Source organism: Portunus trituberculatus, chromosome 41 (genome assembly GCF_017591435.1).
Source record: "Portunus trituberculatus isolate SZX2019 chromosome 41, ASM1759143v1, whole genome shotgun sequence".
In the NCBI taxonomy this organism is placed as follows: Eukaryota; Metazoa; Arthropoda; class Malacostraca; order Decapoda; family Portunidae; genus Portunus; species Portunus trituberculatus.
Genome location: NC_059295.1, coordinates 41,132,782 through 41,148,859, shown reverse-complemented (window position 1 = coordinate 41,148,859; position 16,078 = coordinate 41,132,782). Strand labels below are relative to the sequence as shown.

The following is a 16,078-nucleotide window of genomic DNA, read 5'->3' as shown; positions in this document are numbered from 1 at the left end:
GAAATAAAGCAAATGCAGGACATCATGGTTACTAAGGAAGATGTAAGGAAAATTATAAGCAATCTGGATATTAATAAATCAATGGGGCCTGATGGCATATCTGGGAGGTTGCTAAATGAATGTAAGGATCAATTGTTGAACCCGTATTTGATATTGTGGAAACCTCCATACGAACAGGATTAGTCCCGAAAGAGTGGAAAAGAGCTGACATTGTGCCTATATATAAGAATGGTAGTAGAATGGAACCGCTAAATTATAGACCAGTATCGTTGACTAGTATATTGTGCAAGGTATGTGAAGAAGTAATTAAAGCTAAGTGGAGTGAGTATCTAGAAAGTGAAAACATTCTGAGTGAAAGGCAGTTTGGTTTCAGAAAAGGAAGATCGTGTATCCAATTTATTATGTTTTTATTCAAGAGTGACTGACATACTACAACATAGAGAGGGATGGGTGGATGCTATCTACCTGGACTTGAGAAAGGCCTTTGATAAAGTACCACACAATAGACTGATGTGGAAACTAAAGATGATTGGAGGAGTAAATGATAAACTAGCAAAATGGATGGAAAATTACTTAATGGGAAGAGAAATGAGAACAGTGGTGAGAGGAAGGAAGTCCGAGTGGAAGAAGGTAACCAGTGGAGTTCCACAAGGGTCAGTGCTGGGTCCCATCATGTTTTTGATTTATGTTAATGATATGCCAGTAGGAATTGACAGTTACATGAACATGTTTATGGACGATACTAAAATTATGAGGAGAGTAAAGAATGTGGAAGATTGTAACAAGTTACAGGAAGATCTTGATAAAATATATGAGTGGAGTAAGGAGTGGCAGATGGAATTTAATATAGACAAGACCCATGTTATGAAAATGGGAAGAAGTAGATACAGACCAAACAGGGATTACAGGCTGGGTGATGAGAAAATTAAAGAGACCAATGAGGAGAAAGACTTAGGAGTAACTGTGCAAAACACCTTGTCACCGGAGAAACACATTAACAAGATTTTTTTGAAAACATACAACATGCTTCAAAATATTGGCCTTGCATTCCACTACCTAGATGAAGGAATGATGAAGATATTATGTACCTTAATAAGACCCCAGTTAGAATATGCAGCATGTGTCTGGTCACCGCATATGAAGAAAAATGTGAAGAAGGTGGAAAGGGTACAGAGGCTGGCAACAAGGATGGTACCAGGACTCAGGGAGTTAGACTATGAGGAAAGACTGAGGAAGCTGGGGCTGACCACATTAGAAGATAGAAGAACAAGAGGAGACATGATAACTATGTATAAATTGGTGAACAAGATTGACATACTGGACAGAGAGTTGATAAAGGTGACCACAAGTAATCATCTCCGAGAACATGGAAAAAAGCTAATAAAGGACATCTGTCTAAATGATGTGAGAAAATACAGTTTCCGCATCGTAGCATTGATAAGTGGAATAAACTGAGCAGTGATGTCGTTGATGCGGTGTGTGTCAATCAGATGAAAGAGAGATATGACAGGAATGGACAAGGAGACAGGTCACAGAGAGCTTAGCTCGGGCCCTGTAATACACAAATAGGTAAATACAAATAGGTAAATACACACAGCCACGCCACCGCTGAGTACGGGAGTCCTGAAGACAGCTCGTCTTCAACTGAGGACGAGGGAAAAGGAGCAATTACCTATAGTGTTTACAGGGTCTGGGTATCTCTATAGGATGTAATTAGTGTCCTGTCGGTGTCCTGCTCTGGATAAGTGCAGAAAATAGTCCATTTTCAAATGAAAATGGAAAATAGTCCCTAACTGGAGAGTGTGGCAATGTTTTGTTTTGGGTGAAACAGCTGGCGGTAACATGGCGTCACACCTAGAAGCAGGAGAGATTTTGAAGGTTTTGACCACTCAAGTGGATTAAACAATTGGACATGGATGCAAGAATTCAGGCACTAGAGAGTAAGTTTGTCAATATTAGTCCATAGAAGAAAACTGGATAGAGTTATAGCGAGAATGATACCTTCAAAAAGAAATCTACATGTTAACGAAGAGAACAAGGAATTACTGAAGAGAAAGTGGAAATGGAAAAAGAAAACCAACAACTAAGGAAACAATGTGAAGAGATGAAGGCTAAACTACTTGAAATGGAAAAGAAAATATCCGAAGGGGACTTGAGGAAGGAGGAATGCCTTAACCTAATTGATGCTAGGATGAAAGAAGTGAAACATGAACATCAGGAAGTACAAAGGTCCTTTAGGAGATAATAAAAAAAGCAAGAAGAAAATAAAGTGATTACACAGAGTGAAATGGTAAAGGCACTAAAGGAAAATGAGTATGTGGTGAGAGATATTGCTGAAAAGAAAAAATGTGATCATAATAGGATTGAGAGGAAACTAACAGGAACTGGCAAGATAGGAGGATAAGGAAAATGACAGGATTAAGTCTTTACTGAATAAGATCTCTGAGGAGGAAGAATGCCTATATGCTGAGGTAGAAGAAAGTGTGAGACTAGGAGCTTTTGAGGAAGGCAAGAATAGACCATTAAAATTGAAATTAAAGTCTCAGGTGGCAGCGAGGCCTTGCTGAGGAGGGCTTGGAAACTTAAGGACTACGAGGAAACCAAAACAATTTATATAAGAAGAAATATGGCACAGGAGGAAAGAACTGAGGAGGAAAAGACCAAGTTTTTTTGGAGGATGAGAAATGGGAGGCTGAAAAAGTGGTGCATAAAACAGACGGAATAGACATTACACTGACTGAAACATGGAAGAAAGAGATTAGGAATGGAATTCAAGTGACTTACACGAATATAGATAGATTTCTGTCTAAGAGGCTAGAATGTATGGATTACCCAAGAAACAGTGAACCGGACATAATGCGTGTGGTGGAAACAAAGCTAAGGCCCGAAATAAAGCTAGATTGGTTTGATGTAAAACACTACAAAGTATGGAGAAATGATAGAAAAATAAAGGAGGTGGTGGTATAATGGTTCTTACTAAGGAAGATCTGATAGTGAAGGAGGTGAACTATAGTAAGAGAAATGAGGAAGTGATAAGTATGCTTATAACAGATGGTAAGAGGGACATTAATATTATAACAGTATACATACCACCCAGAACCAGTGCTTGGGAATATGAACAGTATCAAATGGTGATGAGAAATACTCTAGACAGAATGAAGCAAGAACTCATCAGAAAGGATAGAGTGATGATAGTCGGGGACTTTAATTGTAAAGAAATAGTGTGGGAAGACTACAAAGTGGTGAATGGTGGTGAGTGGGCAGAGGAATTGTTAAAGGTAGCAACAAATAACTTGATGACACAGTGGGTGAGATCACCAACAAGGTGCAGGGGACAAGATGTTGCAGCAAGGTTGGATTTGGTATTTACCAGGGCATCTCTAAAAGAGGAAATTGAACATGAATGTCCCTTGGGGAGAAGCGATCATGATGTCCTAAGCTTTGAGCTGGATATGGAATTAAGCATGGAATAAGATTGTGGACAAGGAGGAAAAATTAAATTATATTAGGGCAAATTATAACCATATAAGGGAGTTCTTTAATGAAATTGACTGGTCCGTGGTATACCAGGAAAGGGATATGCAATTGAAATATGATAAATTTATGGATTTATATAACTCTGCTGTGAAAAGTTTGTGCCATATCACAGAAAGAGGACTTTAAATAATAAACAGTGGTTTAATAGAAATTGTGAAGAAGCAAAAAGAACAAAGAAAAGGCATGGAAGAAACTTAAGAAAAACAGTGATGTATTATCAAGAGAAGTTTACAAAACAGCAAGGAATAGATATGTTGAAGTAAGGAGAACAGCACAGAAGGAATATGAACAGAGGGTGGTGGAAAACTGTGATAGTGACCCAAAATGTTTTACAAATTCATAAATGGAAAACTAAATAAAAGGGAGGCAATAGAAAAGGTAAAAATGGGAAGAAGTATATGAGGATGCTAGAGATATAGCTGAAATTTTGAATAACAACTTTTGCAAAGTGTTTACAAAGGAGGAGCATTTTATGGGAGGAAGGCCTACGGAAATAAAGCAAATGCAGGACATCATGGTTACTAAAGAAGATGTAAGGAAAATTATAAGCAATCTGGATATTAATAAATCAATGGGGCCTGATGGCATATCTGGGAGGTTGCTAAGAGGATGTAAGGATCAATTGTTGAACCCCATATTTGATATTGTGGAAACCTCCATACGAACAGGAATAGTCCCGAAAGAGTGGAAAAGAGCTGACATTGTGCCTCTATATAAGAATGGTAGTAGAATGGAACCGTTAAATTATAGACCAGTATATTGTGCAAGGTATGTGAAGAAGTAATTAAAGCTAAGTGGAGTGAGTATCTAGAAAGTGAAAACATTCTGAGTGAAAGGCAGTTTGGTTTCAGAAAAGGAAGATCGTGCGTATCCAATTTATTATGTTTTTATTCAAGAGTGACTGACATACTACAACATAGAGAGGGATGGGTGGATGCTATCTACCTGGACTTGAGAAAGGCCTTTGATAAAGTGCCACACAATAGACTCATGTGGAAACTAAAGAAGATTGGAGGAGTAAGTGATAAACTAGCAAAATAGATGGAAAATTACTTATTGGGAAGAGAAATGCGAACAGTGGTGAGAGGAAAGAAGTCAGAGTGGAAAAAGGTAACCAGTGGAGTTCCACAAGGGTCAGTGCTTGGTCCCATCATGTTTTTGATTTATGTTAATGATATGCCAGTAGGAATAAACAGTTACATGAAAATGTTTGCGGACGATACTAAAATTCTGAAAAAAGTAAAGAATATGGAAGATTGTAATAAGTTACAGGAAGATCTTGATAAAATATATGAGTGGAGTAAAGAGTGGCAGATGGAATTTAATATAAACAAGAGCCATGTTAAGAAAACATGAAGAAGTAGATACAGACCAAACAAGGATTACAGGCTGGGAGATGAGAAAATTGAAGAGACCAATGAGGAGAAAGACTTAGGAGTAACCAGGGGTGTGGAGTTGGAGTTGGAGTTGAGGAGTCGGCTACTTTTGACTGGAGTGGGAGTCGGAGTCGGAGTCGGAATTGGAGTCAGAGTCGGAGTCGGAGTCGGAATTGGAGTCAGAGTCGGAGTCGGAGTCGGAGTTGGGGTCGGGGTCGGGGTCAGAGTCGGTAAAAATATGAGTGACTCCGACTCCTTTACGTGATAAATTTTCGAGTAAAGATTCCACTTCATGTAGATTGGAGATTCCTACAAATTGAGAGAAATTGACTTTGTGGAGGATGTGTCCAATCAAGCACTACATATAAAGATAATTAATTTATGATAATTGTATAATCGTCAAGTACATTTTTATTATGGATTGACTCGAAAATATGTAAGTATTGATTTTCTTAACTTTCGTCTTTTTTGGGTGTGGCAACTAGTGGGCTTTTTGCTTATTCTTTTCCTTTAGCCACCATCCCTCATGTAAAAAGAAATAGACTATATCGTTGTACTGGAAAAAAAAAAAAAAAACCAGTCGGAGTCGGAGTCGCAACCTTCAAATTTCCTGGAGTCAGAGTCGGAGTCGCAACATTTAAATTTACTGGAGTCGGAGTCGGAGTCAGAGTCGGACTTTTGAAAATCCGACTCCACACCCTGGGAGTAACTGCGAAACACTGTCACCGGAGACTGTAGCATATGAACTTGGGTCTCTTTCTCTTTCTCTCTCTCTCTCTCTCTCTCTCTCTCTCTCTCTCTCTCTCTCTCTCTCTCTCTCTCTCTCTCTCTCTCTCTCTCTCTCTCTCTCTCTCTCTCTCTCTCTCTCTCTCTCTCTCTCTCTCTCTCTCTTCCACCCCCCCTCAATGTAAATAAGAATGATAATAATGAGTGATTTTTCATTATGAAATAAACCCACACTAATTTTAGAGATAAAAACAATGATTATAGTTTGGCTGCTTGATAATTTTCTGAAGATGGCAAACAATACAAAACAGCTGAAAGTACATATTTATCTTTCATGGTAAACTAATCATGATAAGTCCTATACTTACGTACTGGTTCCATAAATTTTTGTTTTTAATTATTGCCAGCAGGGCATATCAATACCTATCCTGATATAAGTGAATCATTCTTCTTTGTAGTAATGATGAAAGTCAAGGAAGCTATTGTATTGTATATGACCTACATTCTGAAACATTTCTTACAGTATCCAGGAAAAATGCATGATTTAGCAGAGCGCAGCCATGACGCAGCATTTACATCCTTGGATACTTCACGAGTGCTATGAGGATGTAAAATATGTGTCCTTGTGTTCAAGGGTTAAATGACATGGAAAATCTAAGAGCTATCAGGGTTATTTTAGCCAGTATATCACCATAGGGACTTAACATTACTAAATGAAAGGGCAAAAATTGCCTAACGATGCACTCATGACATAATGTAGGTAAATATACATAAATCAATTCCTGAAAGTGTTCATCCAACATCTGACTCATTCAGGTCAGACTTATTTGGGTTTACTATACAATACTATTACTATTAATGTATTATTGATGTGAAAGGTGCTTATTAATTTTACCATACAAATTGCTTTAAAGAAATCTTTTTTGTATATCAGCTGTCAGATAGCATTTCTTAGATGACATCTAAATATTTATTTATTTATTTATTTATTTATTTTTATTTTATTTTTTTTTTTTTTTTCAGTTCATTGGAGGGGTGGCTTGGACTCACTGGGAATTACACAATCTCTATACTGTGTTGGGAAAGCTGAACAAGATGGAAGAAGCTCTCAAGGATCATCGTAAGAATGAATTGAATCAGTAGTGAAATGTGATAATAGAAAGATGCTATACTTATATTCTGGAGTGCTGATATTGTATCACTTCCATTCATGTGTCCATCCTGCTACAATATATTTAAAAAGATATGACACTTTCTCATCCATCTTTCAAATACTAAAATTGAATGAGGAATTTATACATTTCCCAAGAATGTTGTTATAAATCTCTTCTATTACTTATTATTCTGTCTCACCACCTCAGAGTTTGAGGGCAACTAGGGTGAGATCAGGGTGTGGGTATAGCTCTGCCATTTTCCCCTGTATAAAACCAGGTATATTGCCTGCCATGAAACACATGGAAGATTATTTATTTCAGATTAGATCACCAGTATTCTATTTTTATGATATTTATTTTTCATTAAGTGCCTGACTGATATAGTTCCTACTTATTTTCCTTTAAATTGTTACTAGAAATATTTGAACAACACCTTAAACCTTGTGTGACAGTTAATTCCAGTAGCATGCTAGGTAAAGGTCATTGCCTCACATTACCTTGATTAATATGGGATAGATGTGTGTTGCCAATCAAATTAAATTTTTTTAGTCATTAGGTAAATAATGTATTTCCCTCTAATGTTTCTTCATATTACTTTCTAAATATAGCTATACAACCACACTTGTCTACCTTAAGGCTGCTATAGCCATTTCATAGCAATATTAAAATATTCATGTTTCTTCAATGACATAAATATCTATGTGTAATAAGTTTACTTTTGGGAGAATATTATATTCATGTTAACAGTGTATTTATTATTTATTCATCTTATTTGTAGTGCCTGTTACATCCTCAAAGAAGTTTGGTAATTGCTTTAGGTCAGTGATTGTTAAACTTGGGGGCATGCCCCCTAATGGGATGACTAATTTCTAAAGAGGGTGTGAGCCCTTGGGAATTTCTTCAATTAGATTTGTCATTGTTTTTAACAAGAGCATGTTCAAGTAGTGAGTTTCTGAAAAGTGTAAAAGTATTGCCTTTTTTCTTTAGAATCTGGGAGGGAATTGTATTCATAGATTCAAGTGGGACATGGAGAGAAGGATAAATTCTTAGAAGAGTGGTAGTAAAAAAGTTAAGAACCTCTGCTCTAGGTAATGTTGCATACTTTACCTATGCCTTGACTGCACCCTAGTTGCCTTTTAAGAATGGTTTTATTATGTATTTCTAAGAGATAACAAATTTTTTATTTATTTTTTTTTCCCTCTGATCATTCAAAATCTCTAGCCTGAGTTTTATTGAGTGATTGCAGATCTTGTATGAATGGCTCTATAGACACCACCCAGCATTCTTGTGTGTGTGTGTGTGTGTGTGTGTGTGTGTGTGTGTGTGTGTGTGTGTGTGTGTGTGTGTGTGTGTGTGTGTATGTGTGTGTGTGCATGCGTGGGCACATACATAGCAAACTCCCTGGCCCAGATAATAACTGTAAAAAATGTGACATCACACCTGAGCTCATATAGTAATAATTGTATGTTGGTTCTATCGTCAAAGAGTGTCACCACAATGTCAGTTACAAAAACCAGTATGAAGATGTATGTAGTATATTGTTACAGTCTCTTGTTTAAGGTTATTTGTAAATATTAGTACTTTTTTCATTAAAATATATATGAAATAGATTTGAAAGTAATAATTTATGTATTCATCTTCCTACTCACACTTCCTTATTAGAAACTAAGAATAATGCCATGGGATGTGATGTTATGTTTACATGCCAAGAAAAGCTCAAGCCACGAAGAAGTGAACAGAGGTCTTACCCTGCCTGAAGTTTTTCTGACCCTCTGTTTTTTTTTTTTATATGCTGCAACATATGTGAAGATGGTGATGAGTGCATGTGGGTCTTTTTTTGAGAATGTAGCCAACAGGCAGGTGTTGGCATGTGAGAGATGCATGATCTAGTTCCTTGTGTCCTGTGTTGGAATGAAAGACACTAACATGAAGGTCCTGGGCTTCCAGCTTCTGGTGTTCATGTGGAGGTCATGCCTCAACAGGAGCATGAATGAGTGGAGAAACTAGGATGCTGATGGCAGGGCAAGAAGAATGCAGCAGCAGAGTACCCAGACTGAAAACCCAATGAAGGAGGCAGAGACACAGATAAAGAGGAGTGAGGACCAGCAGCAAGTGGTGGAAGTGGCCAGAGTGGAGGAACAACCAAGGAAGATGATATGAGGCGTTGCGTGACGGAGGGAGTTAAGCGCCACCATAGACGAAATTGAGTTATGTATAGCACTGTCTTCGCCAGAGTCTCAGCTTTCCAGCGGTACTAAACTTAGGAGTAGGCGCCTTCATGGTCGAAAATCCCATACCGTAACATTAACTTTTCTCCGTACTGTAGCTCCGTCCGCCATGCATTAACCCAGCCTTCACGAGGGGAGATAAGCGACAAGCCGAGTGACCAATCCCTTGCTGCGTAGCGTACCGCATAGCTCTGCCTCAGCCAATCACTGCCTGCCGTGCATCCCCAGCTGCCCGCGGCCCGCCACCAGCCGAGCCAGTCTACGCTATTGTCTCCACAAGCCCTGTGTTTATTAACTTTTTTTGTTTTTTTATAACATTGGTCAGCAGATACCATGTGATGGCTTCTAACAGTGGTGAGGGGAGTGCCGAAGGGGGCTTATTATGACGTAAAACAGGCCCCAGCCCTAGTGAGTGGAAGAGAATTGTGGCGAAAACCAAACGGAACACTGGCCAGGAATACGTGAGCCGAGATACAGGGAAAGTTGTAAAAAAGCGTGAGGTAGGGCCTGCATGCAAGGATGGTTGCTATGATAAGTTGGGCTTAGATAACATTAGAAAATACATGAATCCTTTTGGCGTATTTCTTTTCTTTTTTTCATGTCTTCTACTCTACTTTTTCTCCTCTTAATCTCTCTTTTGCAATTTTGAAGATTTTTCTTATTGTGTTTTATTGTTATTTTGTATTTTGCTAGGATGTGATTATGATTGTGTGGTTTTGGAGTCATGTATCAAGCACTATAGTAGGATATTGATTGAATAAAACAAGAGGAGAAAAACGCGATCAAAGTTTTGCGACATTTGGAATGCGATAGCTAAAAAACGGATCAAGCTAGAGAGCTGAGATTGGTCTTAAATAAAAGCCTAGGATGTTTACTTTATGCATGGTATAATATTTTTTCAATAACTTATCTTAGTTTTGAGATATAAACCGATGACCACATTTTTTGCCGATTTAACACTGAAAAAACAGCTAAAAAATAAATTCACTGTTAATCCCTTCATATTATGGCAAGATGATGTGTTTAATTTTATGACAGACATAAAGTAGACATTCTAAGCTTTCTTTTAAGACCAACCCCAACTCTGTAGCTTGATCCGTTGCTGAGCTATCGCATTCCAAATGTCACAAAAATTTGACTGCGTTTTTCTCCGTTTTTTAATTTTTGGCGCTTATCGCCCTATGTCACGCAACGCCTCATATTCACTAAAGCCCGAGTTCATGTCACAGGAGACAGTATGGTGAAGAAAACCCAAGATTTTGCAGATGGAGGTGGAATGCACCAACATGCAAGGTGCAATGATTCGGGATATTAAGAAGGTACTGGAAGAGGTGAAGGAAGTGGAAGACAGGAGCTTGCTGGTGATTCAAGGAGGAGATAACAACTTGGAGGCAAATGGCACCAAGGAAACAGTGAAGGAAATGGTAGAAGTGGTCAAAGCAGCTGAAGGCAAGATGACTGTTGCTGTGGTGGGGGTCCTGCAGTGCCCATGAGAAGGAGCACAGTATGAGAATGAGAAGAGAGACAAACCGGATGAACTGCAAGGATCTCCTGGAGATGAAGATGGAATGACTGGCTGAGAAGGGCAATGTGAGCTTCCTGAATGTGGATAGGATCCTGGACCAAGACAGGCTCTACAAAAGAGATGGCATGCACTTCAACTATGATGAAAATCAGAACCTGAGATGGTAATTGGATGAGGGTGAGGCAGGTGTGCTGTGTGGAGGCAGCCTGACGAGGAGGACCAACAGATACCTGCAGACACAAAGAGAGGAAATCAACCAGGTAAGTCAATGTGTGAAGATTGGTCGTATGAATGTGAGAGGATGGCATGTGAAGTTTGGGGATGTATGCAAGGAGCTCAGTGAGTGGAAATGCAACGTAGTCAGACTCACTGAGACTCACTTGAGAGATGATGTGCAAATGGAGGGATGTGAGTATGCCATGATGGAAAGGGGGCATAGAACACAGGAGGGACTGGGTCCTTGGCACAGCCTTATTCTACAAGCAAGGAAGAGGACTAAAAGTAGAGGGGATTGATGTGGGAAAGTGTGAAAGCAGTGAAGATGTGAAGGTGGTGAGAGTAGAATGTAGGAATGAGTATGGCAGAACAGAGAAGGTAGTGGTGATGGTGGTAGTATATATGACTGTTATGGGAGAAAACTGACAGGCAGATGAGTTGTAAAGTTTGGTAGATATTGTAGATGAGCATAGAAAAAGACTTTGGAGTTTAGTTTAGTAGTGAAAAAGTAAGGTAAAGATATTGTATAGGTCAGAGGATGAAAGTAATGTGGTAAGGAGAACTGGAGGGGAGTTGAAATGGGGACAAAAATGTAAGTACTAGGGGATGTGGGTGAGTCTGAATGGGTGTGAAAATGCAAAGAATGAAAAAATAAGCTTAGTGAACCAGTGAGCAGGGCAATTGGTGAGTGCAGTTAGAATGAGAGCAAGTAAATATGTGCTGAGAAAAGTGTGGAAGAGTGTGGCTGTGCCTACTATAATGTATGGTATGGATGTGAGGGCATAGAATGAAAGTGAAATTGACAAGATAGAAGTGAGACAGAATAGAGTAGCTAGAATGGCACTGAGGTACACAGCAGTTGAAATTGAGAGGTGGAATGGAATGGACTACCTTTAAGGAAAGACTAATAAAAGCAACACTAGGTACAAGATTAGGTCGGAGAGAATGGATGATGATGAAATAGTGAGAAAGGTGTATCTGTGGAATGAAAATGGAAGCGAATGGAGGAAGAAGTGCATGAGAATGACAGAGAGGAGTGGATTACAAGTTGCTTGGGGAATCAGAATGAGCTTAAATGGATGACAAGAGGAAGCAGGCTGGGAACTGAATGGGATGTAAGGAAATGGAAGAGTGAGATGAAGTGGGTGGGACTGAATATATATATGGAAGAATGAGTCAGAACAAAAGAGTACTCTGGAATGATACAAGGAAAAGGAGGTCTCGATGTATGAGAAGTGGTATGATGGCAGCCTGGGTGGTGATCTTCCCTTCTGAACTATGGCAGGTAGGAAACACCTGCCGAAATGATAATTACTCCCAGTGAGGTATAATACCAATGGTTCAGGGGGTGCTATGAACTTATTATTAAAGTCAGTTATGACCTCACTGAACATTTCCCTTTGTGTCTCACAACACAAGGGGTCAGTCACAGCCTGTCCTCTAAATACAACTCTTCCTTCACACAAAACTACATGCACCTAGCTACACATGCATTCTTCACTAAAAATCTAGAATTGGGAAGAAAAAACTATGACTCCTATACTAGCCAAGAGTCCCCTTTCCTTTTCACCTGAGTTGGCCTTTTTTATTAAATTTTTTTGTTTCCCTTGGTTGGTTTCCCCTCTTACATAAAAAAAAAAGTATGTGTCAACATGTTCCCTTTGCTCTTTTTGGAAAGGTGTATGTATGGGTTTCCTGTAGCTTCTTGGATGGTACATACCTGTACTAGTCTCGTTGAGTTTGTTTTTATATATATCTGCTTTCCTGAGTCCAAACTTCTTGTATGTTGTTTTCATTCTTTTTATATATTGCACTCCAGTGTTCCACTAGTGTGTCTCTTGCCCCACTGTCAGATTGCTTGGATCCTTCATCATCATGCAAGGTGCATTCCACCTCCCTCCTCAAAATCTTGGGTTTTCTTCACCATACTGTTTCCCGCGACATGAACTCGGGCTTTATTGAAAGTCATCTTCCTTGGTTGTTCCTCCACTCTGGCCACTTCCACCACTCTTCTTCATCTGTGCCTTTTCCTTTTCATCAGGTTTTCAGTTTGGGTACTCTGCTGCTGCATTCTTCTTGCCGTGCCATCAATGTTATAGTTTCTCCACTCATTGATGCTCCTGTTGAGGCATGGCCTCCACATGAACACCAGGAGCTGGAAGCCCCAACACAGGACACATGGAACTAGACCTGTTTAGGAGCTGACACTTCAATGGGTTTTTATTTTCTAATTGCATTTTTTGTTGCCCTTGACCAGTTAATTTCCTACATTAAAAAAAGGAAAATTCAAGATGAAGGTTGGCCGCCTGGCCAAAAGGTGCACAATCTTCTTTAGAGGCCAAAATAAGCCTTTTAAATTTAGTGTTAGATCATTTTCAATTGATTCCTGTAATTGAAATAGGTCAGTTAGGGCTCGGGATTTAGGTGATTAAAGAAAAAAAGAGAAAAAAATAAATAATGGCATGTGGCTGTATGATTTTTAGTAAATACCCTGTCAACCACTTTTCATTTGTCTCCATTTTCACAATGTATCTGTCTGTTATAGCCATTTTCATTACTTTCACAGTCTGAATCAACTGTGTGAATCATTTATCATTGTCTTCCATCCAAGTCATTGTTGTTGTAATTATTTCATATGGCAAGTCCTTCCTATTTACTTAGTAGTACTTAATGTTTTTTTCCATTAGATTCCTTAGATATTCAGCCGCTTTCTCCCATGCATAGCTGCTGTTCTTAGCTTACAGATTCCTTTGAGATTCATTCACTTTTTTTTTCCATGCACAGGTCCCTCACCAACCAGCCATGCATGCACATTATTGAGTCAACATTCTTAATCTATATACTGTACCATATACTTAATATTTTCCTTGTTCTACTATTTACAATATTCTTCTTGCTGTGAATTCCTGTTTGTGAATTTTTACCTATTAAATTATTCATCTGCTGTTCATTATCTGTTCCATATCTCACATGGTAAAAGAAAAAATGCATAGCTCATTTAGTTTTATTAAACATGATAAAGCTCTATTTTAAGTTACATGTGAGAATATAACAGAACAAGGAATGGGACTGGAACCAATTGTGATGAAGCAGTGTAGGCATTAGTCCTTCAGCTGAGGTGGTGTTGGTGACAGTAGGAGGGCACACTCACAGCACAGAGCAATGGTGGGGCTTGGCCTCAACAGCGACTGATAAGGCATTAATTGCTTGCATAATGCTATCAATCTACTTTAGCACACATCAAGTGTACCCCTTTAGTGTTCATTTTAATGACAGATTCATCATACTGTTAAGGAAAAGCTTGGTATTGTCTAGATGGGATGGATGTCTCAAATGGGTAGGTGTTCCCCTTGGCACACTGAGAAAAGTATTTCAGAAGCAGAATAAAAGGGTTGGAGAATTAAATGATTAACATACTCCTCCTCCTCTTAAATACTTCTGCCGCTCTTTATACACTCTTCATATACAAACATGAATAATAGGTACAGTGACATAAATTGTAAATCCTCCAGCATACATTCCTCATTGGCACACTATACAAGAAATGATTCATTTCAGAAAAATTGCAATGTACAACAATTCTATATTTCATGTGAGTGTATTTGTGCCCAGTGCAGCTTTAAGGTAACAACACATCTTGTGAGTAATTTGTAGCCTCAACTTGGTTACTGGCAACTTTTCTTTTTTTCCTTTTTAGATATCAAATATAGGACATGCAGGTATATCAATACCAGTGACCTCGGTGATTGATAATGGTAACATAAGTGTTGTTGAAGGAAACTACCATCATAGCTGCTAACACTGGGTGGCAGGAGACTGGTAACACCTGCCCAAAATCATCTCCATTTCTGATACAAAAATACATGTTATATCTAAGGCTACATATGACTAATGTGAATCCTCAGGGGGCTATCTCTCAAGAATTGAACAGATGAATTAAAAGTTTGCTAGTTACAATCACGTAACAATGATGATCACATGTATTTTGATGGTCCTTCTGGTCAAATATTTTGAGCTTAAAAAACAATTGATGTTCATACACTATATTCTGTTCAAAATATTAGTTTTTTACAGAAGTATATAATATAAACAACAAACCTGAAGCTGCAGTCTTCAATCATTATTCTTTCACTCAACATCTGCATTTCAGTGTTTTGTAACCTCTCTGGAATTACAACAATTGGAAACCTGAGCAGCACAGTGCTTGCCATCTCCCTCCAGTACCCACATGTACTAGTCATGACTTACACATGTACTTCTCATGATGCACCTTCATATATATATATTTTTTTCCCAGTTAGCTCACTACCCCCTCACACTCTGGGCCGCCGTGATGGTTGTCAGAACAGTCTTTGGTACAAGCCACATCAATCAACACCTCATCAGCTCTTAACTGGCTACACTTGCAGAAAACTTTTTTGAGAAAGTAATTATACTATGAAGTGTGATTGGAATGTCTTACTTAAGAAAATTATTTCCTTAAACTTTTACAAAATTAGGAACATCATATACTATGATTTTAAGAATACTTAGTCTGTAATGTGTTACTGTTGGTTGCAATGGCTAATATTCATAATTTCCATAATATGGATACTGGCAGCTGTATATTTCATCTTCCAATAATTTATAAAAATATATCAATATAACAGTATTTAAATTAAATACTCTATAGTAATTTACCATTATTTTGAACAGTCCTTGAATACGTAACAATTTTTTTAAAGTGTCCTATCCTGGAATGTAAATACATATAGTGACTGTTTGAGATACTTCAAGCTTTACATGTTTTGCTCAACCTATTCTGTCATGGAGGAGGAATAGATTGGCTTGTCCATTGTAGTTCGAAGCATAATGGAGCCCTCCACCCACAGATTGGGCCGGTCCAGCATCTGCTCCCATAGCTTCACCTCCATCCCAGCTGCCTCCATCCATTCCACTGGCCGTCCTCCATGATTGCCTGCAATGTAAAATTGAGATATTTGTAAGTTCATCAAGGAATTTATTGTAACAAGTTTCTTGATTGGCTGCACCCATCCCTCATCACAGTTTTCCTGTAATTCAGTCTTTCTTCGGTCCAATTTATTTGTGAGTCTTTTGTTCATGAAAGGCCATTGTACTTGGTACTTAAGGCAAATTCACACATGTCACTGTGTGACTGAAATTGCAAGTCGCTAGAAGTATTGACAGAGGCTCCTAGACGGGACACATTCAGGTATAGCAACTGGAAATATTGGTTGATTGGCAGGAAGTGAAGGTAAACAAACAGCTATCCAACAAGATGTCTTCCTCAAATCAAATCATCACAAATATTCACTC

At 38.5% G+C, this 16,078-nt stretch overlaps 2 protein-coding genes across 2 annotated transcripts in view; one reads left to right on the top strand and one right to left on the bottom strand.

Moving 5' to 3' along the window:
* LOC123516444 (transmembrane protein 126A-like) overlaps window positions 1-15,233 on the top strand; it is a 56,820-nt gene extending 41,587 nt beyond the window's left edge. Inside the window, exons 6-8 of the mRNA XM_045275731.1 lie at window positions 6,663-6,759; window positions 8,741-10,806; window positions 12,804-15,233. Coding sequence (XP_045131666.1) covers window positions 6,663-6,759; window positions 8,741-8,787 — 144 coding nt within the window. The 3' untranslated portion in view covers window positions 8,788-10,806; window positions 12,804-15,233. The remainder of the gene's footprint in view (window positions 1-6,662; window positions 6,760-8,740; window positions 10,807-12,803) is intronic.
* Window positions 13,753-16,078, bottom strand: part of LOC123516442 — a 244,157-nt gene continuing 241,831 nt past the window's right edge. Inside the window, 1 exon segment of the mRNA XM_045275729.1 lies at window positions 13,753-15,719. Coding sequence (XP_045131664.1) covers window positions 15,559-15,719 — 161 coding nt within the window. The 3' untranslated portion in view covers window positions 13,753-15,558.